This window comes from Podarcis tiliguerta, assembly GCF_965153285.1.
Source record: "Podarcis tiliguerta genome assembly, chromosome: 8".
Classification (NCBI taxonomy): Eukaryota; Metazoa; Chordata; class Lepidosauria; order Squamata; family Lacertidae; genus Podarcis; species Podarcis tiliguerta.
In genome coordinates, this window is record NC_139541.1 from 77305163 (window position 1) to 77328556 (window position 23394).

Consider the following 23394-nt stretch of genomic DNA (forward strand, 5'->3'; position numbering starts at 1 on the left):
AACCAAGGCACCACTGTAACAGATATTTGGTCATATTTGCCATTTCCAACCATTCTGAAGCACAAAGGACTCACCTCATATGTGTTGGCAGCGCTTGAGGAATTTTCAGGATGAACCTGGGTCAACGACAAAAATATGTTGAAGGGAGCACCTCACTGTAGCCCTGATGCCCAGTTCTTGCTGTGTGTCAGTGCAGAATTCTGAGAATTCAAGTTCTATTATTACAGCCAGTTTCAAATGTGTGGCCAGCTGAACCTAGCCAGTTCCATTTTCTGAAGACCCACATTTAGGGGCACCTTGGCAGATGCTGAAACAGGGAGTGTTTTCTGTAAACAGAAAGTTCTGTTTTTTGTTTTGTTTTTTAAACCCACTTTTCTTTCGCATCTTTGTGACTTAATTTGTCATTCCTTTCTGGGCCCTGCTGTTTAATCTAGACTATAAATCCTCTGGATCGTGGAAATGGCACCCCTCATCTGTTCTCAAGGTCAGCTAAGTTAGCACTGAAGCAAAAAATAAATGTTAAACAGCATGCAATGGCAGGAAAAGCTTGAGGGTGCCTCTTAACCCACAATAATTAGTACTCTAAATAGGTCAAATCATGTTTATTCACATGGCCAGAGACCTGGTGCCAAATTCAACTGCAGTCACCAACTCCAGATAATATAGAATGCCAACATGATACAGAGAAAACATGCTCAACTCTAGGTAAAGGTACCCCTGCCCGTACGGGCCAGTCTTGACAGACTCTAGGGTTGTGTGCCCATCTCACTCAAGAGGCGGGGGGCCAGCGCTGTCCGAAGACACTTCCGGGTCATGTGGCCAGTGTGACATCGCTGCTCTGGCGAGCCAGTGCAGCACACGGAAACGCCGTTTACCTTCCCGCTAGTAAGCGGTCCCTATTTATCTACTTGCACCCGGGAGTGCTTTTGAACTGCTAGGTTGGCAGGCGCTGGGACCAAGCAACGGGAGCGTACCCCGCCGCGGGGATTCGAACCACCGACCTTTCAATCGGCAAGCCCTAGGCACTGAGGCTTTTACCCACAGTGCCACCTGCATCCCTTATGCTCAACTCTACATCTTCCCAAAACCCAATTCTAAGATCATCTGAGCTCCTGTCTCAATTACCAAAAAGGGTTCCCCTTCCAATAACATTCCTGCCCTTTCCATTCACATGGTTTGCTGCAAGAGAAAGAAAAAATTTCCCAGCTTGATGGGAAAGGAAGATTTTAAGTGGCCGCCGATCAGTAGTAGGTGGAGCCAGATGTAAAAATGGGTGGAGCGAGAAATGCAAATTTCACCTTTGTGCAATAGGCTAGTTTCTACACACCTCCCTCTCTACACCTTCATCCAGGCAAGGCTGAGACTTTAAAGACATATTCCAGTCAGGCAAAAACACTCTGGGAAGGTGTGAAGCCAGGTTGGTGGTGGACATGACCTGAGAAGGAGTGTGTGTTGTGGAAAGACTGAGCGACAGGCAAAGTGATATTTAGCCCCCAGAATTCAGTTTTCCTACTCCTTGTCTACCAGGTAAGTGCTTTAAAATTGAGAGGATTGGCTCCATTGTAAACCCATCGTAATACTGGGAATAAACAACAGCATAAGAAAACTAGTTTGATAGCAGCCTTCCTCGCAAGGTTATCATCTTTCTTCCAACAGAGCCTGGTTATAATCGACCCTCCGTTAGAAGGAAGAGGATTGGTTTGAGAAGATATTGAATTATTTGGGTAGGTTTGAACAATTTGGAGCAATTAAAATGTTAAAAGTTAAATAAACCTTATGGAGGGAGGAGTGTTAAGCCATATAGAATTGTGCATATGGCTGATTTGAATATGTTATTATTGATTATGTATACCCAGCGCATCAGCCGCCTGGGGGTTTTCACTGTTTGTTTTCACTGTTTGTGTTTCAGTTGTTGGTAAAAAAACACTAAAATTAAAAATCAAAAAAATCAAAATCGACCCTCCGTTAATGCTCTTGGCAGAGAACTGAAGTCTGCCAGAGTTTGAAAGTTCTTCACAGTTCAGGAGGAGAAAGAAAGATGCAATATTTCTACATCAGATACAAATTTCCAATCATACCATCCCCAAATGTGTTGGAGGTTAAACAGTTACATAAACAGGTTGATTGTGGGCAATAGGGGTTGTTTTTTTTAACTTACTGAATTTCCCCTGAAAAGAGGAAACCCAGATCAAAGGGGTGTGGGGTGGAGATGGCATGACATTTAGATGCTGTTGGTGGGTGGTGGTTGCCATGCTTGAGGTGGCCCCATCTCACCCCAAACGACCATCTGGAGGCCCCCTGAGTCACTCACCTGTCCAGATGGAAGAACGTTCTCATATATTTGAGGGGTGGATACAACCTGGGTGGAAGTTTTGCCATTTCGACGACAGACACCTGGAGGAGGGAGAAGTCTGGGAATAAACTCGGAATGTGGACCTCATATCCTACAACAGACCTTACAGATCTACCCCCAAGAGCAGGGTAACATCAAGCAAACTGCAGCAAGACCATTTCTTGATGCTTTTAAAGAAGCATCTTGTCCTTAACAAGAAGGAGAAATGCAGTTTATTGATATTGATTGATTGCATCCTATCCCACCCTGTTCTCCAAGTAGCTCAGGGTGGTCCACACAGTTCTGCTGCTCTGCATTTCGTCCTCACAACAACCCTGTGAGGTAGGTTAGGCTGAGAAGCAACAACTGGCCCAAGGTCCTTTGTGGCCAAGTGGGGATTCAAACCCTGGTCTCCAGGTCCCCAGTATGCCACTTTAACCATGACACCGTTTCTTACACAGTGTGGTGTAGTGGTTAAGAGAAGTGGACTCGTAATCTGGTGAACTGAGTTCGATTCCCCGCTCCTCCACATGCAGCTGCTGGGTGACCTTGGGCCAGTCACACTTCTTTGAAGTCTCTCAGCCCCACTCACTTCACTGAGTGTTTGTCTGGGGGAGGAAGGGAAAAGGAGATTGTTAGCCGCTTTGAGACTCCTTCGGGTAGTGATAAAGCGGGATATCAAATCCAAACTCTTCTTACACAGGCACACATGCTAGTCTCCCAACAGCTTACAGCCTAAAGGAGGTGACTCATTTAAATGTCAGTGTACTATGCCAACCATTCGGGGTTCCTTTTCCAGTCAGCAGAGTCACCCAGAAAGTCTTCTCAGTTCAGCTCATGTGTTGGTGAATTCCCACGTGGGAATAAACACCTCATCCATTTCACTTCAGCTTAAATTATTTATTGCAGAATTAAAATTGCAACTTATAAAACTATTGGTCTAAGGGAAATAAAGTAAAACTATATACAGCGAATCATTCCTCCTCTCCTCTCTTCCCTTGAGTATGTGAGTTGGGGCCATTGGTGTAGTAGGAGCCCAACTTAACAATGCATATTCTTGCTAGTTAGCATGGGAAGGGGTTAAGACCACAGAGCTGTATTGCTGATAGGCAGACCATAGAGATGTACTTGGGAGAGAGGGCTCTGTGTGATTTCATTTCCCCACCTCTCCACCCCTCTTCCTTCAACCAGCAATGAGGGCTCCACTTGCTCCAGCTCGTACACATGTCTGAGGCTGTTTTTACTGTAAATATAAGCACCATATTTTTTGCCCTATAGGACACACTTTTCCCCCTCCAAAAATGAAGGGGAAATCTGGGTGTGTCCTATGGGGCGAATGCAGGCTTTCGCTGAAGCTTGGAGAGCGAGAGGGGTCGGTGCGCACCGACCCCTATTGCTCTCCAGGCTTCAGGAACACATCCGCAGCCCACGCAACCCTGTGGGAGGTCCCGCAGGGCTATCTATGCTGCGGATAGCAGCCTGCTTCCCGGAGCATCGGGCGCCCTGAAAGCAGAGCGCCTGGCGCTTCGGGAACACACCCCCAGCCTAGGCAGCCCTGCGGGAGATAGCAGCCTGCCGCCCGATGCGAGGAGCGTCCTGAAACAGAGCGCCCCGCACGCCGGACAGACATCCGCAGCGTGGGGAGCCCTGCGGAAGTTCCCGCAGGGCACCCTACGCTGCAGATATCAGCTTGCCGCCCTGCGCGAGGGGCGCCCTGAAGCAGAGCACCCCGCCCGCTGGACAAACATTGGCCAGCCCCACAAGCTTGGGGGAGAGCAAGGAGGCACAGCGCCGCCATCCCACTGTTCCTCGACCTGGTTCGGTTTCCCCGACCTGGTTTTGGGGGGGAAATAAAGGAAATAATTTTTTCCTTTATTCCCCCCCAAAAAAAAACTAGGTGCGTCCTATGGGATGGAGCGTCCTATGGGATGAAAAATACGGTATTTTACCTGCATGGTTTGTTTACTGCTGCTGTTGCAGAGAACCAATGCATGACTATAAGTAAGTAAATCATATTTTAAACTTACTTCCCAGTCTGTTGCCTGATTCTTTGTCAAGAAAGCTTACTTTGTAGCTGGGCTTTATCCAAAGAAGGCTTCACAATTCTTATGATTTAATTTTTAATTTAATTTAAACTCTGTTTAATTTAATTTAAACTCTGTTCAACTTGTGCAAGTGGGTGCCTGGAGGTAAGGTAAAGGTAAAGAGACCCCTGACCATTAGGTCCAATGGCGGACGACTCTGGGGTTGCGGCATTCATCTCGCTTTATTGGCCGAGGGAGCCGGCGTACAGCTTCTGGGTCATGGGGCCAGCATGACTAAGCCGCTTCTGGCAAACCAGAGCAGTGCACGGAAATGCCGTTTACCTTCCCACTGGAGAGGTACCTATTTATCTACCTGCACTTTGATGTGCTTTTGAACTGCTAGGTTGGCAGGAGCTGGGACCGAGCAACTGGAACTCACCCCGTTGCGGGGATTTGAGCTGCTATCCTTCTGATCGGCAAGCCCTAGGCTCTGTGGTTTAACCCACAGCGCCACCCGTGTCCCTGCCTGGAGGTATAAATTGCAATTAATATATCCTCTCCTAACTAGTAAAACTCATCCCCCAGTTGATAGCACCATGTTGAGAGCACCCTGCAGTCGACGGCCAGCTCTGGTTTTACTCACGGAGAAAGACGTAAGTCAGTGTTCCCACTAGCACCAATATCACAGCCAGGGACCCGATAACAGTCCCAGCGAGGGCTCCAGCAGAACCAGAAGAGGAAGAAGAACCACCATCTGAAGGATCTGAAGAGTAAAGGACTTTTTTTCATGATTTTGCATTAAGGGTTGACCATAATCTAGCCTCTCATCTCTCCCTCTAAAAGCACTAAAGGAAGGAAGGTCAATATTTTAGAATTATCCAGCTTTGGGGGCAGAGAGGCAGCAGCATATAATGTCCAGAAATGAATGCAGCTCTTCCTGGCTCACATAAGATTGGCAAAAAATAAGTCAAGGTGTTGCTCTCCAAAAGGTGAGAAATAGTTCTCCCTCAAACTCAGTGCCCAGTCTAGTGATTTTCTCTTTCTTTCCCTTCCTTCCTTCCTTCCTTCCTTCCTTCCTTTCTTTCTTTCTTTCTTTCTTTCTTTCTTTCTTTCTTTCTTTCGGAAGGTTTTTTATTAAAGATTTTCTTGGTTTATGAAAGAACATGCGTTGTCTCTTTTTTCACGTTGTAGAGTCTTTTTTATCACCTGATGTGAGACACTGGTGCTGCATAAAACCCAACACACACCCTAAGTATTACCACGCAACCCCCTCTCCCCCACCTTCTTCTACCCCAGTCTAGCATATTCCTTGATCCTTCCAGCTCCCCCAAGCTCTTTTCCCACACTCAGCTATGTGGGCCGCATAACAAGCTATAGGCCCTCTGAGCACTGAAAACAGCTGTCCCATACGCGCCAACATTTCTCTGATGAAACACCATAATCTACCTCCACACGAAAAGCGATAGGGAGTTAGAAGCCACTAGCATGGAGAGCAGAGTCAGGAGGAAAGGTGTTCCTTGCTGATTAGTAGATTACTCACGTGCCAAAGTTATCTTACTGGGGTTGCTTATAGCAGTACTGACAGGGTTGACTGCCTGACACCTATAGATCCCTTCGTCCTCTTTGGTGATGCCAGTTAGCCTGAGGGTTCGGTTCCGGTCAGAAAGCCCAGTCTTAGATGGGATAGGATTACGACCCTTGAACCAAAGGATGGAGATGTCAAGGCGGTCAGAGGTGTTGCAGTGTAAGGTGACAATTGTGTTCTCTGTCGCTAAGGATTCTGTCGGCCGCAGGACCGGGTTGGAGAGGATTTCTGCAGATGAAACAGAAAGACAGTCATCATTTGTGGGTCCTCATGGTCACTGAATCTTGTTAAGGTCTCTTCAATTGTAACTACTAAAGAAGGCCACTTTGAGGCTGCTACTCAGTATAGCGGGGGATCATGGCGTAGCCTCGCCTCCAACAAGTTGCAACGAAAAACCGGGATGTTTCCCTCCAGGGCTGTACATCTGCACGAGTCACGTGATCGCAGCCCTGAAGAAGAGCTTTTACAGGGCGAGTTTGCACTGCAAAATCATGCAAGATCATAGCATTCAAAATGGCAGCCGTTCTCGGGGGGGGAACCAGGATGTCCCAGTTTTACCGGGACGGTTGAGGGGTATGCAGTACATTCCCATTGAAGAATATCTTAAACGGATCCTGCAACTTCTATAGTAGCATCCTGTTATTTTCGACACATAATTTTGACCTCTTTCAGAGAGGCCATCAAAGAAAGCTACTTTGAGCCACTAGCATGTGTTAGTGCGTATTAATTGGTTTAAAAATGCTTTTAAATGAATATAACTCCCCTCCCCACAAAAAAACCCCTCAAACATTTCCCCATTTGAACAGCTAAAAAGGCAGTTGCAAGACTAGCGTATTCTGGTATAGTTTTCTAATGAAAAAACGAATAATTTTGTAGGGCCTCATTCTTGGGGCAGAGGAATTGTGTTTAGGACAAATTCACGAGACGCATCCCACCCTCCCTGAGGGGAAGGCACAGAACACTCCACCTTAGGGCTCAGCAGAGGAGATAGATTTGGGTGCATAAGAAGTAAGAATGACTGGAGAGCAAGTTCATCATACCTGAAACAGTGATGTTTGTAGCCCTTGAGTAGGTAACCTCACGCTCTTCTATTTTAAATGAATAGGTTCCAGAGTCATCTGGCTTTAAATCTGTGATGTTAAGGGAGCAATCTCGCTTCACAGTTTCCCTGCCAGTGTAGGCAGGTCCATCTTCCTGACGACTAAGAAACAATTGGAAAAATCCAATAATAATAATGTTTCTTTCTTCAGCTGCCCTTCGGTACCATTTGCAGATACGGGGATTCTTTAGAGCAAGACCTTCTGGTGTTAAGGTGACACTATCTCCTTCTTTCAGCAGTTCAGGAACAACTCTGATACTTATTCCAGTTGTCTCCTGGGCTTGAGGCAACAGGAAGCAGGAACTCAGGACAGAGGCTGCAGTGTGGAGAAGAAAACGAAAGACATATTCTGCTAAAGAAGAAGAAAATAGGCATCCAACCTCTGCTGAAATGTCACAGCACACTCTAAATATCCCAGTTCGTAACAGTGATTCCCCCCAAGAGCTTCCTGCAAACACTATGTGTAGCCCTTACTTTATTGAGCAAGCAAGAAGGCAGTTCCTTTCCTGGCAGCTCAGGCTCAGCCTTCTTCTGGGGCAGACATGAAGAAAGGGGAAGCGCTCTTGCATTTCCCCTTCCAGGACCCTCCCATGTTTCTAGGTAAGCAAACATTAACATAAAGGGGTCCAGTGAAGGAGGTCTGGGCATCTGTCTGTGTTTACCTCCTTCAGGGACTCAGGATGATTCCTTTCTTTTCTTTCTTTTCCTTATAATTTTTCATTTTTAACAAATGAACAGAACAATCTGATTTATAAATCCTTTATGTACTTTTGCCATACCACAAATACACATGCCAGCCAAATATATTATCATGGCATTCCAAGTCTTTAATATGCGGATGCTTCAGTGACAACCATTCCTTCAACCAGCACAGACAGGAAGCTTCATAATATAATCTCATATCCGACAGGGAAAAACCTCTTCTCTCTTTCTCATCTATCAATATTTTGTATTTTATTCTTGATTTCCCCCCTTGCCAGATATATTTCAAAATATCTTTTTGCCATTTATTGAAACAATCTGTCTTGCCGATCACCGGTATTGATTGAAACAATTTTTTTTAAAAAAATCTCCCCCAGGGTTCCAGCCTGCCCCTTTAGTACTACCTCTCTACCTACCTAGAGGGTCTGTATGTAACTCCATCTGCAGTCTTTCAGAACTCTTACCAGAAACCCCTGTGGAAATGGGGCCCTGATTCTGCGTCCAAGTAGGTAGGAAACAGAGAGATAAGTGGTGCAGCCTTAGTGGGACTTGCCAATTTTGCATTTCAATGCAAGTTTTAGTACATATTTAAAATGCATTTTCTTGCAAATTAACACAATGGTCTAGTTTGAATTCCTGAGAAGGACACCACAACAACATTCGGAGGAGCATGAAATCTGGCAGTGAGTGAGATTTAGACCTCTGCATTAGTCTGAGAGGTGCAGATCTATATTAGAACTAAAAGACCAAATTCCTCCAGCATCCTCATCCTACCCCCAAGCTCAGCTGCATGTAACTCCACCTGCTTCCTTCCAGCGCTCTTACCAGCAACCCCTTTGGAAATGGGGTCCTGATTCTGCATCCTAGTAAGTACAAAACTGAGGGTGCAACAGGATGGTCCCTAGCATATAAATACATGTTTAAAAAGTTATTTTCATTCAAAACAACACCTTCCTCTAATTTGAATTCTTGAGAACTGCACCACAACATTTGGAGAAGTATGAAATCGGGTGCAGAGTTAGGTTTCGACATCTGCATTAGTGGGAGAGAAACTGTTGTTTAGTCGTTTCCGTGCCCGACTCTTTGTGACCCCCTGGACCAGAGCACGCCAGGCACTCCTGTCTTCCACTGCCTCCCGCAGTTTGGTCAAACTCATGCTGGTAGCTTCGAGAAGACTATCCAACCATCTCGTCCTCTGTCGTCCTCTTCTCCTTGTGCCCTCCATCTTTCCCAACATCAGGGTCTTTTCCAGGGAGTCTTCTCTTCTCTTAAGGGGATGGCCAAAGTATTGGAGCCTCAGCTTCACGATCTGTTCTTCCAATGAGCACTCAGGCTGGGAGAGATACAGATCTGTGCGAAAAGACCAAATTCCTCCAGCATCCTCAACTCTCCCCAAATAAGTCCTCCCCATTGCAGGGTGCTGATCTCTCACCTGCTAAGGGCAGCATCTTCCAGGAGACATTCCAGCCATGGGTTCTGCGTGGCCTGTCCATCTTGTGGGTGCACTTCCTGGAGAATCGATCTGGCTCTCTGTCCCTTGACAGCTCGTGCTCTGGGGGGTCTTTCTCTGCTCCTTGCCTAGTATCTGGTTCCAGCACCACTGTTGGCTCCGAGTGAGTCTCCGATCAGAGAAACAGGAACTTGGCTGCTGAACTTTCAGCACTGGGTTTTCCCCCCAAGGGTTGGAAATCATCCAAACAAAGCTCTTTCATTAACTTCCTCCTATCCCCTTACTAGCCAAGCCAATCCCTGAACTATTTGCTCTAATACAACTCAGCAGCACCCGCCTCAAAACACGACAGCAAAGATGTAGTCCGGGTTGCAAGAGTACAAAGAGCGAGACTGAAACCGAGAGTTGGGACATTTAGGGTTCATTACAAAAAAGGTCTAAAGCGGAAGTCTCCAACCAGTCCAGAATTGTGATCTGCTGTAGACTCCCAGCCAGGAACTTGCCAACTGCTTCTGCTTTTTCAATTTAAATCTGTGATTACTAGTGGTAGGATTTCACCATAAATCACATGCTGAGATGCTGGCAGACTATTATATCCCAGTGGAAGTGAGCCAAATTTTCTTGCTGCAACCTTTGAACACCTATAGCGACACAAATCTCTTTCCAGCATTTTTCCTCGTCTGCCAAGACTTGTGGTTGATGTGGAGCGAGAGAGAAGGTCACTACCACCATTTAGACTGGTGTTTTGGTACCAAAATAAGGCCTTTCCATCTCTTTCACCGGGACGCGGGTGGCGCTGTGGGTTAAAGCCTCAGTGCCTAGGGCTTGCCGATCGAAAGGTCGGCAGTTCGAATCCCTGCGGCGGGGTGCGCTCCCACTGTTCGGTCCCAGCGCCTGCCAACCTAGCAGTTCGAAAGCACCCCTGGGTGCAAGTAGATAAATAGGGACCGCTTACTAGCGGGAAGGTAAACGGCGTTTCCGTGTGCGACTCTGGCTCGCCAGAGCAGCTTCGTCACGCTGGCCACATGACCCAGAAGTGTCTTCGGACAGCGCTGGCCCTTGGCCTCTTTGAGTGAGATGGGCGCACAACCCTAGAGTCTGTCAAGACTGGCCCATACGGGCAGGGGTACCTTTACCTTTTATCTCTTTCACCACCTCCTTTTTCTCTCTGTCTCCCATTGCTCTGCTCCTCCTTAGAGAGTTCCTGTGTCTCTTGCATGTGCACACCCCCTGGGTACAATTTGGATGTCCTCTCAAATGACTAAAATGGACCAGCTACTCATTGGGTCTTTCTTCCCCATTTCCACACATGTGTGATGTAGAGATCCTCTAGACCAGGGCGGTCCAACTTTTCATAGCAAGTGAGTCGCAAGAAGACATTGGCAAGGAACCCACAGTTTGAACACTGCCTTGTACATCGGGAAGAGGGTTGGAGCAAAGTGACGCTAAGAAGAAGAAGAAGAGTTTGGATTTGATATCCCGCTTTATCACTACCCGAAGGAGTCTCAAAGCGGCTAACATTCTCCTTTCCCTTCCTCCCCCACAACAAACACTCTGTGAGGGGAGTGGGGCTGAGAGACTTCAGAGAAGTGTGACTAGCCCAAGGTCACCCAGCAGCTGCATGTGGAGGAGCAGGGAAGCGAACCCGGTTCCCCAGATTATGAATCTACTGCTCTTAACCACTACACCACACTGGCTAACATTTGATGGCCCTGCTCAGCCCTTACACTGCCTTCCTAAAGCCCCCCAAGCGAGGTGCCGGTCTTTGGGTGTGGGATGTGATCCATGAGAGGCAGTCAAGCACAGCATTCCTTGTAATGCTAGAGAAGACATGCGAAGGAATGTTTGGTCCAGCCAGTCGAAACTTCCTGTTCCTCCTGGTTGGAGCATCCTTCCTTTTGCATGTGATAGAAGGTGGGTGTGACCTAACCTGTCCAGGTAACAAAAGGACGAGTCACACAGCACACCTCTCTATTTTTGACCAGCTTTTAGCTAGAACTGCTCTGCTAGCTCTTAGCTACCAGAAACACTGGGATTATTTCCCCATATGGGGTAGATCCACATGTACATACAGTCACACCTCTTATTATGTTAGGTTCAGGTTATGTTCTTTCAGGATATGTACCGCCGCAACCCGGAAGTAACGGAACGGGTTACTTCCGGGTTTCACCGCTCGTGCATGTGCAGACACTCAAAATGATGTCACACCATGCGCAGAAGCGGCGAATCACAACCCACACATGCGCAGACGTGGGTTGCATTCTGCTCAGGTTGCAAACGGGGCTCCGGAATGGATCCCGTTCGCAACCAGAGGTACCACTGTATTTGTAACTAAATCTGCCTTCAGGAATCCAACTGTGAACTGATGTGAGTAAACTTCTTTTATTGATTTTGAATAAGATTGCTGTGTCTTTATTCTTTTAAGAGGGATTTAAGGGAACTTACCAGGAACATACAATTCAATCTGAGACAGACTGAATTGTATAGTAGTGAGAGGCTCACACGAGCCTGCAACCAGCTATCTGCTGTGCATGAAAAGGGGAATGTAACTCTGCTACATAAAGGAACTTGCTAGTGCAAGTTAGGAAGGATTTTAATAAACAATATATCCTCTTCTGCCACCCTGAACATTCCCACATTGGGAAGGAGGCACGAGGCTCTGGCAGGGTCCTGGCATCCTTCCACCTCTCTCTCTCTCTCTCTCTCTCTCAAACATTTTTTTTATTCATTTTCACTTTTAACATTCATCATCATACATAAATCACAATCATTTTACAAATAGGATTCTCAGAATCCCCAAACTTCCCTCCATGCTTTTCCCAGATATTCTTTTCAAACTGCTTCGTATCATATTCTTCATATTTACCTAAAACTCAAATTTTTATCATGGTTTTCTCTTCAGTGTTTTCAAAATACTGCTAATACTTTCAATTGTTTACAGTGTTCTTTCAAGTAACTTTTTAAAAAAATCCCCATTCTTTGTTAAATTTATTGTCTTCTTGATCTCTGATTTTCCCGTCATTTTGGCCAATTTGGCATAGTCCATCATCTTTATCCGCCATTCGTCTTTTGTAGGTAGATTGTCCTCTTTCTACCTTAGGGCAAGCAGCACCCGTGAAGCTATTATAGTATACATAAACAGTCTCTTCTGATCCTGGTATTTCTGGACCTAAAATTCCTAGTAAGAAAGCTTCAGGTTTTTTTATGTGAGCATTTGTCAAAACTATTTGGAAAAATGTGTCTATCACATTAAATTTATTATATTTACATATATATGTAAATATATATTTTTTACATTAAAATGCAGGCGAATTTTCATGAGGAATTTCCCTTTTCTTTCTTCTCCCTCAGCATTAATCCTTTAGTCACACAAGATGCAATTCCAAGGATTTCTGCCTGGCCGTTCCAGGAGGAGTTTCCTTTGTGTCTCTGTCTCAGTATCTGCAAGTCTTTCCCAGTGTGAGAGTCCCTTGGGGACCAAGGCTGGTTCCTTTGTTCAGAACAAGGACTGGGATTTCCAGAAGGACCTGCCCTGTATTTACTCAGCACCATCTGAAAGGAAGAGATCAGACCAGGAAAGAGGCTTGAGGGCCCAGGAGAGGCCTCAGCAGCGGAGAGGAAGTTGCTGGGTCCATGTCTTATCTCTTTATCTCTTCGTAGACAGAAGGGATTCGGGGCTGCAAGGTCTAAAGAGAAAATGGAGATGATCAGGTGGAAGCCACAGAGTCAAATCCATCTTTGCTTTCATTTGTTTTCCTGGCCAGAGTAAGAATACATTTATTTACGTATTTATATTCTTGGAAGCAGCATGGCTTGTAAGAAGAGAAGGAAATCAGAGCAAGTGTCTTTAAAGCAAGTGGTTTATACTTTCAGGGAACCTGGGCATCCTCTGCCTGGAATTTGGATAATTCGGAATACAGTGGTACCTCAGGTTAAGTATTTAATTTGTTCCGGAGGTCTGTTCTTAACCTGAAACTGTTCTTAAATTGAAGCACCAATTTAGCTAATGGGGCCTCCTGCTGCCGCCGCGCTGCCGGAGCATGATTTCTGTTCTCATCATGAAGCAAAGTTCTTAACCCGAGGTACTATTTCTGGGCTAGCGGAGTGTGTAACCTGAAGTGTATGTAACCTGAAGCATATGTACGCTGAGGTACCACTGTACAGGGCATGCCACTGTGAATTCAATGCAAAGGCGGAATTTCAGGTCCAGTTCCCACAGGGCTTCTTTTGCAGTGTGAGCAGAGAAAAGCCTCACTTGCTGAAACACCCATTTCCACCTGACCCTACAACCCTTCAGGAGACTTGCACACCTTTGCAGCTGGCCATCTAGGTGTATACATTTCTGTTCTGGAGGGAGAAATCCCTGCTTGAAATCTGGGAGAGCAACTACCATTCAATGTAGGCTTTACTCAGCTTTTAGTCTAAGGGATGACCTGGTATTAGGCCACTTTCTGTGTTCTGTTGGATAGGTACATGAGGAAGACAATTGCCCATAAGGCCCTAAAATGTATGAGGCCATCTTAAGGCCAGCTTTCTGACTTGTGTCTGTAACCCTGGGTTAATTGTGAGAGCCGCTGGTCGGCTCTTGTTAATACAGTGGTGCCTTGGTTCTCAAACTTAATCCATTTTGGAAATCTGTTCCCAAACCAAGGGGTTCCAAAACCAAGGCATGCAAAATGGATTAAGATGTTCCAGCCTTTAAAAACAACCCCCTTAAACAGCAATATAACATGAATTTTACTATCTAATGAGACCATTGGTCCCTAAAATGAAAGCAATGAACAATGCACTGCAGTCACATCATCAATCAATCAGTAGCTGAACAGGGTTCCACACAGTCACAAAAACACAAAAAAGAGCCGCAAATACAAAAATGCAAAATAAATAGCAAAAACTGACAGACTTCAGCGTAACACTCAAAACGGAAGTGTGGCACTCAAATCAGAAGCGTAACACTCAAAACGGAGCACGTTCAGCTTCCGAAAAATGTTCGCAAACCAGAACACTTACTTCTGGGTTTGCAGTGTTTGAGTTCCAAGTCGCTTGAGTACCAAGGCGTCTGAGAACCAAGGCACCACTGTAACAGATATTTGGTCATATTTGCCATTTCCAAACATTTTGAAGCACAAAGGACTCACCTCATATGTGGTGGCAGCACTGGAGGAATTTTCAGGATGAACCTGGGTCAACGACAAAAATATGTTGAAGGGAGCACCTCACTGTAGCCCTGATGCCCAGTTCTTGCAGTGTGTCAGTGCAGAATTCTGAGAATTCAAGTTCTATTATTATGGCCAGTTTCAAATGTGTGGCCAGCTGAACTTGGCCAGTTCCATTTTCTTAAGAAGCACATTTAGGGGCACCTTGGCAGATGCTGAAACAGGGAGTGTTTTCTGAACACAGAAAGTTCTGTTTTTTGTTTTGTTTTTTAAACCCACTTTTCTTTCGCATCTTTGTGACTTAATTTGTCATTCCTTTCTGTGCTCCGCTGTTTAATCTAGACTATAAATCCTCTGGATCGTGGAAATGGCATCCCTCATCTGCTCTCAAGGTCAGCTAAGTTAGCACTGAAGCAAAAAATAAATGTTAAACAGCATGCAATAGCGGGAAAAGCTTGAGGGTGCCTCTTAACCCACAATAATTAGTACTCTAAATAGGTCAAATCATGTTTATTCACATGGCCAGAGACCTGGTGCCAAATTCAACTGCAGTCACCAATTCCAGATAACATAGAATGCCAACGTGATACAGAGAAAACATGCTCAACTCTACATCTACCCAAAACCCAATTCTAAGATCATCTGAGCTCCTGTCTCAATTACCAAAAAGGGTTCCCCTTCCAATAACATTCCTGTCCTTTCCATTCACATGGTTTGCTACAAGAGAAAGGCAAAGTTCCCCAGCTTGATTGGAAAGGAAGATTTTAAGTGGCCGCAGATCAGTAGTGGGTGGAGCCAGATATAAAAATGGGTGGAGAAGAAATGCAAATTTCACCTTTGTGCAGTAGGCTAGTTTCTACACAGCTCCCTCTCTATACCTTCATCCAAGCAAGGCTGAGACTTTCAAAGACATATTCCAGCCAGGCAAAAACACTCAGGCAAGGTGTGAAGCCACTTTGGTGGTGGACATGACCTGAGAAGGAGTGTGTGTTGTGGAAAGACTGAGTGACAAGCAAAGTGATATTTAACCCCCAGAACTCAGTTTTCCTACTCCTTGTCTACCAGGTAAATGCTTTAGAGGATCGGCTTCATTCTAAACCCATATTGGCAATAAACAACAGCATAAGAAAACTAGTTTGATAGCAGCCTTCCTGGCAAGGTTATCATCTTTCTTCCAACAGAGCCTGGTTATAATTGACCCTCCGTCAGAAGGAAGAGGATTGGTTTGAGAAGTTATTGAATTATTTGGGTAGGTTTGAACAATTTGGGGCAATTAAAATGTTAAAAGTTAAATAAACCTTGTGGAGGGAGGAGTGTTAAGGTATATAGAATTGTACATATGGCTGATTTGAATATGTTATTATTGATTATGTATACCCAATGCATCAGCCGCCTGGGGTTTTCACTGTTTGTGTTTTGGTTGTTGGTAAAATAATAATAATTAAAAATTAAAAATAAAATAAAATATAATAATTGACCCTCCGTTAATGTTCCTGGCAGAGAACTGAAGTCTGCCAGAGTTTGAAAGTTCTTCACAGTTCAAGAGGAGACAGAAAGATGCAATATTTCTACATCAGATACAAATTTCCAATCATACCATCCCCAAATGTGTTGGAGGTTAAACAGGTACATAAACAGGTTGATTGTGGGCAATAGGGGTTGTTTTTTTTAACTTACTGAAAATCCCCTGAAAAGAGGAAACCCAGATCAAAGGGGTGTGGGGTGGAGATGGCATGACATTTAGATGCTGTTGGTGGGTGGTGGTTGCCATGCTTGAGGTGGTCTATCTCACCCCAAACGACCATCTGGAGGCCCCCCTGAGTGACTCACCTGTCCAGTTGGAAGAACGTTCTCATATATTTGAGGGGTGGATACAACCTGGGTGGAAGTTTTGCCATTTCGACGACAGACACCTGGAGGAGGGAGAAGTCTGGGAATACTCATATGCTACAACAGACCCTACAGATCTGCCCTCGAGAGCAGGGTAACATCAAGCAAACTGCATCAAGACTATTTCTTGAGAGAGGAGAACTGCAGTTTATTGATATTGATTGATTGCATCCTGTCCCACCCTGTTCTCCAAGGAGCTCAGAGTGTTCTACACAGTTCTGCTGCTCTGCATTTCGTCCTCACAACAACCCTGTGAGGTAGGATAGGCTGAGAAGCAACAATTGGCCCAAGGTCCTTCGTGGCCAAGTGGGGATTCAAACCCTGGTCTCCAGGTTCCCAGGATGACACTCTAACCATGACACCGTTTCTTACACCAGTGTGGTGTAGTGGTTAAGAGCGGTAGTCTTGTAATCTGGGGAACCGGGTTCGCGTCTCCGCTCCTCCACATGCAGCTGCTGGGTGACCTTGGGCTAGTCACACTTCTTTGAAGTCTCTCAGCCCCACTCACCTCACAGAGTGTTTGTTGTGGGGGAGGAAGGGAAAAGGAGAATGTTAGCCGCTTTGAGACTCCTTTGGGTAGTGATAAAGCGGGATATCAAATCCAAACTCTTCTTACACAGGCACACATGCTAGTCTCCCAACAGCTTACAGCCTAAAGGAGGTGACTCATTTAAATGTCAGTGCACTATGCCAATCATTCAGAGTCACCCAGAAAGTCTTCTCAGTTCAGCTCATGTGTTGGTGAATTCCCACGTGGGAATAAACACCTCACCCATTTCACTTCAGCTTAAATTATTTACTGCAGAATTAAAATTGCAACTTATAGAACTATTGGTCTAAGGGAAATAAAGTAAAAGTATATACGGCAAATCATTCCTCCTCTCTGTTTTTCACTATAGTGTGTGAGTTGGGACCATTGGTGTAGTAGGAGATTAGCAGCCCAACTTAACAATGCATATTCTTGCTAGTTAGCATGAGAAGGGGTTAAGACCACAGAGCTGTATTGCTGATAGGCAGACCATAGAGATGTACTTGGGAGAGAGGGCTCTGTGTGATTTCATTTCCCCACCTCTCCATCCCTCTTCTTTCAACCAGCAATGAGGGCTCCGCTTGCTCCAGCTCATACACATGTCTGAGGCTGTTTTTACTGTAAATATAAGTATTTTACGTGCATAGTTTGTTTACTGCTGCTGTTGCAGAGAACCAATGCATGACTATAAGTAAGTAAATCGTATTTTAAACTTTCTTCCCAGTCTGTTGCCTGATTCTTTGTCAAGAAAGGTAAGAAAGGGGAACACAGCTTACTTTGTAGCTGGGCTTTATCCAAAGAAGGCTTCACAATTCTTATGCCTTAATTTTCTGCTAAGGATGGGATCTTAAACTCTGTTCAGCTTGTGCAAGTGGGTGCCTGGAGGTAAGGTAAAAGTAAAGGGACCCCTGACCGTTAGGCCCAGTCGCGGACGACTCTGGGGTTGTGGCGCTCATTTATTGGCCGAGGGAGCCAGCGTACGGTTTCTGGGTCATGGGGCCAGCATGACTAAGCCGCTTCTGGCAAACCAGAGCAGTGCACAGAAACGCCGTTTACCTTCCCGCTGGAGCGGTACCTATTTATCTACTTGCACTTTGATGTGCTTTTGAACTGCTAGGTTGGCAGGAGCAGAGACTGAGCAACGAGAGCTCACTCCGTCACAAGGATTCAAACTGCCACCCTTCTGATGGGCAAGCCCTAGGTTCTGTGGTTTAACCCACAGCGCCACCCGTGTCCCTGCCTAGAGGTATTAATTGCAATTAATATATCCTCTCCTAACTAGTAAAACTCATCCCACAGTTGATAGCACCATGTTGAGAGCACCCTGCAGTCGACGGCCAGCTCTGGTTTTACTCACGGAGGAAGACGTAAGTCAGTGTTCCCACTAGCACCAATATCACAGCCAGGGACCCGATAACAGTCCCAGCGAGGGCTCCAGCAGAACCAGAAGAGGAAGAAGAACCATCTGAAGGATCTGAAGAGTAAAGGACTTTTTTTCATGATTTTGCATTAAGGGTTGACAACAATCTAGCCTCTCATCTCTCCCTCTAAAAGCACTAAAGGAAGGAAGGTCAATATTTTAGAATTATCCAGCTTTGGGGGCAGAGAGGCAGCAGCATAGAATGTCCAGAAATGAGTGCAACTCTTCCTGGCTCACATAAGATTGACTAGAAAATAAGTCAAGGTGTTGCTCTCCAAAAGGTGAGAAATAGTTCTTCCTCAAACTCAGTGCCCAGTCTAGTGATTTTCTCTCTCTCTCTCTTTCTCTCTCTCTCTTTCTTTCTTTCTTTCTTTCTTTCTTTATGTTTTTATTAAAGATTTTCTTGGTTTATGAAAGAACATGCGTTGTCTCTTTTTTCACGTTGTAGAGTCTTTTTTATCACCTGATGTGAGACATTGGTGCTGCATAAAACCCAACATACACCCAAAGTATTACCACCCAACCCCCTCTCCCCACCTTCTTCTACCCCAGTCTAGTAGTAGTAGTAGTAGTAGTAATAATAATAATAATAATAATAATAGTAATAATAATAATAATTTATTTATACCCCGCCCATCTGGCTGGGTTTCTCCAGCCACTCTGGGTGGCTTCCAACAAAACACTAAAATACAATAACCTACTAAACATTAAAAGCTTCCCTAAACAGGGCTGCCTTTAGATGTCTTCTAAAGGTTTGGTAGTTATTTTTCTCTTTGACATCTGGTGGGAGGGCGTTCCACAGGGCGGGTGACACTACCAAGAGGGCCCTCTGCCTGGTTCCCTGTAACGTGGCTTCTCGCAGCGAGGGAACCGCCAGAAGGCCCTCGGCGCTGGACCTCAGTGTCCGGGCAGATATTCTTTGATCCTTCCAGCTCCCCCAAGCTCTTCTCCCACACTCAGCTATGTGGGCCGCATAACAAGCTATAGGCCCTCTGAGCATTGAAAACAGCTGTCCCATACGCGCCAACATTTCTCTGATGAAACACCATAATCTACCTCCACACAAAAAGCGATAGGGAGTTAGAAACCACTAGCATGGAGAGCAGAGTCAGGAGGAAAGGTGTTCCTTGCTGATTAGTAGATTACTCACATGCCATAGTTATCTTACTGGGGTTGCTTGTAGCATTACTGACAGGGTTGACTGCCTGACACGTATAGATCCCTTCGTCCTCTTTGGTGATGCCAGTTATCATGAGGGTTCGGTTCTGCTCAGAAATCCCAGTCTTAGGTGGGACAGGATTACCATCCTTGAACCAAAGGATGGAGACGTCAAAGTGGTCAGAGGTGTTACAGTGTAAGGTGACAGTTGTGTTCTCTGCCACTAGGGATTCTGTCGGCCACAGGACTGGGTTGGAGAGGACTTCTGCAGATGAAACAGAAAGACAGTCATCATTTGTGGGTCCCCATGGTCACTGAATCTGGTTATGGTCTCTTTAAGAGAAGCCATCAAAGAAAACCACTTTGAGCCACTGACATGTGGTGTTGTTATTCTTTAGTTGTTTTGTCGTGTCTGACTCTTCGTGACCCCATGGACCAGAGCACGCCAGGCACTCCTGTCTTCCACTGCCTCCTGCAATTTGGTCAAACTCATGCTGGTAGCTTCGAAAACACTATCCAACCATCTCGTCCTCTGTCGTCCCCTTCTCAGGGTCTTTTCCAGGGAGTCTTCTCTTCTCATGAGGTGGCCAAAGTATTGGAGCCTCAGCTTCAGGATCTGTCCTTCCAGTGAGCACTCAGGGCTGATTTCCTTCAGAATGGAGAGGTTTGATCTTCTTGCAGTCCATGGGACTCTCAAGAGTCATGTTAGTGCATATTAATTGGTTTAAAAATGCTTTTAAATGAATATAATTCCCCTTCCCCCCAAAAAAACCCCTCAAACATTTCCCCATTGAACAGCTAAAAAGGCAGTTGCAAGACTAGCATATTCTGGTATAGTTTTCTGATGAAAAAATGAATAATTTTGTAGGGCCTTATTCTTGGGGCAGAGGAATTGTGTTTAGGACAAATTCACGAGCCACATCCTACCCTCCCTAAGGGGGAAGGCACAGAACTCTCCACCTCAGAGCGCAGCAGAGGAGATAGATTTGGGTGCATAAGAAGTAAGAATGAAAGTTAACATACCTGAAACGGTGATGTTTGTAGCCCCTGTATTGGTAAGCCCAGGACCATCTGGTTTAAATGAATAGATTCCAGAGTCATCTGGCTTTAAATCTGTGATGTCAAGGGAGCAATCTGGCTTCCCAGTCTCTCTGCCAGTGTGGGCAGGTCCATCTACCTGACCACTAACTGGAGATAGGAAATATGTAACAATAATGTTTCTTCCTTCAACTGCCCCTCGGTACCATTTGCAGTTGGCAATAATCTTCAGATCAAGACCTTCTGGTGTTAAAGTGACACTCTCTCCTTCTTTCAGCACTTCTGGAACAACTCTGATACTTATTCCAGGTGTCTCCTGGGCTCGAGTCAACAGGAAGCAGGAACTCAGGACGGAGGCTGCAGTGTGGAGAAGAAAACGAAAGACATGTTCTGCTAAAGAAGAAGAAAAAAGGCATTTCCTGGAGCCATCCAACCTCTGCTGAAATGTCACGGCACACTCTAAATATCCCAGTTCATAACAGTGATTCCCCTAAAGAGCTGTCCTGCAAACACTCAGTGTAGCCCTTACTTTATTGAGCAAGCAAGAAGGCAGTTCCTTTCCTGGCAGCTCAGGCTCAGCCTTCTTCTGGGGCAGACATGAAGAAAGGGGAAGCGCTCCTGCATTTCCCCTTCCAGGACCCTCCCATGTTTCTAAATAAGCAAACATTAACATAAAGGGGTCCAGGGAAGGAGGTCTGGGCATCTGTCTGTGTTTACCTCCTTCAGGGACTCAGGATGATTCCTTTCTTTCCTATTTTTTTTTCCATTTTTAACAAATGGGGTCCACATTCTGTATCCTAGTAGGTAGGAAACCGAGGTGTGCAACAGGGTGGTCCCTAGCAGGCCTTATGCATATAAATATATGTTTAAAAACTGATTTTTCACTCAAAACAACACCTTCCTCTAATTTGAATTCTTGAGAACTGCACCACAACATTTGGAGAAGGATGAAATCGGGTGCAGAGTTAGGTTTTGACATCTGCATTAGTGGGAGAGAAGCAGATCTGTGCTAAAAGACCGAATTCCTCCAGCATCCTCAACTCCCCCCAAGTAAGTCCTCCCCATTGCAGGGTGCTGAGCTCTCACCTGCTAAGGGCAGCATCTTCCAGGAGACCTTCCAGCCATGGGTTCTGCGTGGCCTGTCCATCTTGTGGGTGCACTTCCTGGAGAATCGATCTGGCTCTCTGTCCCTTGACAGCTTGTGCCTTGGGGTCTTTCTCTGCTCCTTGCCTAGTATCTGGTTCCAGCACCACTGTTGGCTCCGAGTGAGTCTCCGATCAGAGAAACAGGAACTTGGCTGCTGAATTTTCAGCACTGGGTTTTCCCCCCAAGGGTTGGAAATCATCCAAACAAAGCTCTTTCATTAACTTCCTCCTATCCTCTCACTAGCCAAGCCAATCCCTGAACTATTTGCTCAAATACAACTTAGCAGCACCCGCCTCAAAAAACGACAGCAAAGATGCAGTCCGGGTTGCAAGAGTGCACAGAGGGAGACTGAAACCGAGAGTTGGGACATTTAGGGTTCATTACAAAAAAGGTCTGAAGCGGAAGTCTCCAACCAGTCCAGAATTGTGATCTGCTGTAGACTCCCAGCCAGGAACTTGGCACCTGCTTCTGCTTTTTCAATTTAAATTTGTGATTACTAGTGCTAGGATTTCACCATAAATCACATGCTGAGATGCTGGCAGACTATTATATCCCAGTGGAAGTGAGCCAAATGTTCTTGCTGCAACCTTTGAACACCTATAGCGACAAAATTCTCTCTTTGTTTTCCAGCATTTTCCCTCGTCTGCCAAGACTTGTGGTTGATGTGGAGTGAGAGAGGAGGACACCACCACCATTTAGACTTGTGTTTTGGTACCAAAATAAGGCCTTTCTATCTCTTTCACCACCTCCCTTCTCTCTGTGTCACCCATTGCTCTGCTCCTCCTTATAGAGTTCCTGTGTCTCTTTCATGTGCACACCCCTTGGGTACGATTTGGATGTCCTCTCAAATGACTAAAATGCACCAACTACTCCTTGGGTCTTTCTTCCCCATTTCCACACATGTGTGATGTTGAGATCCTCTAGACCAGGGCGGTCCAGCTTTTCATAGCAAGTGGCCCGCAAGAAGACATTGGCAAGGAACCCACAGTGTGCACACTGCCTTGTCACACGGGGAAGGGGGGTGGAGGAAAGTGAGGCCAACATTTGATGGCCCTGCCCAGCCCTCACACTGCCTTCCTAAATTCCCCCAAGCGAGGTGCTGGGCTTTGGGTGTGGGATGTGATCCATGAGAGACAGTCAAGTACAACATTCCTTGTAATGCTAGAGAAGACATGCGAGGGAATGTTTGGTCCAGCCAGTCGAAACTTCATGTTCCTCCTGGCTGGAGCATCCTTCCTTTTGCATGTGATAGACGGTGGGTGTGACCTAACCTGTCCAGGTAACAAAAGGACGAGTCACACAGCACACCTCTCTCTTTTTGACCAGCTTTAGCTAGGACTGCTCTGCTAGCTCTCAGCTAGCAGAAGCACTGGGATTATTCCCCCATATGGGGTAGATCCACAAGTACATACAGTCACACCTCTTGCTATGTTAGCTTCAGGTTATGTTCTTTCAGAATACGTACCGCGGCGACCCGGAAGTAACGGGTTACTTCTGGGTTTCACCGCTCGCGCATGTGCAGATGCTCAAAATGATGTCACACACATGCGCAGAAGTGGCGAATTGCGACCCGCACATACGCAGACGCGGGTTACGTTCTGCTCAGTTTGCAAACGGGGCTCCGGAATGGATCCCGTTCGCAATCAGAGGTACCACTGTATTTGTAACTAAGTTTGCCTTTGGGAATCCAACTGTGAACTGATGTGAGTAAACTTCTTTTATTGATTTTGAATAAGATTGCTGTGTCTTTATTCTTTTAAGAGGGATTTAAGGGAACTTACCAGGAACATACAATTCAATCTGAGACAGATTGAATTGTATAATAACGAATTGTATAATTGTATAATAACGAGAGGCTCACACGA

General features: G+C 45.7%; 1 protein-coding gene across 4 annotated transcripts in view; it reads right to left on the reverse strand.

Moving 5' to 3' along the window:
- The window catches only part of LOC310684551 (cell adhesion molecule CEACAM16-like), a 36747-nt gene extending 15122 nt beyond the window's left edge, over positions 1–21625 (reverse strand). For 2 of the 4 annotated variants that reach the window (XM_083455873.1, XM_083455872.1), the window contains exons 1-6: positions 21470–21625; positions 20369–20740; positions 19338–19610; positions 5000–5119; positions 2312–2394; positions 75–116 (exon numbers count right to left, since the gene is read on the reverse strand). In XM_083455873.1, coding sequence (XP_083311999.1) covers positions 75–116; positions 2312–2394; positions 5000–5119; positions 19338–19610; positions 20369–20740; positions 21470–21530 — 951 coding nt within the window. In that variant the 5' untranslated portion in view covers positions 21531–21625. Of the gene's footprint in view, positions 1–74; positions 117–2311; positions 2395–4999; positions 5120–12500; positions 12879–14330; positions 14373–16178; positions 16262–18124; positions 18242–19337; positions 19611–20368; positions 20741–21469 lie in introns of those variants that run through there. The other 2 variants (XM_083455874.1, XM_083455875.1) reach the window with 2 other exon arrangements.
- Between the last annotated feature and the right edge of the window lie 1769 nt (positions 21626–23394).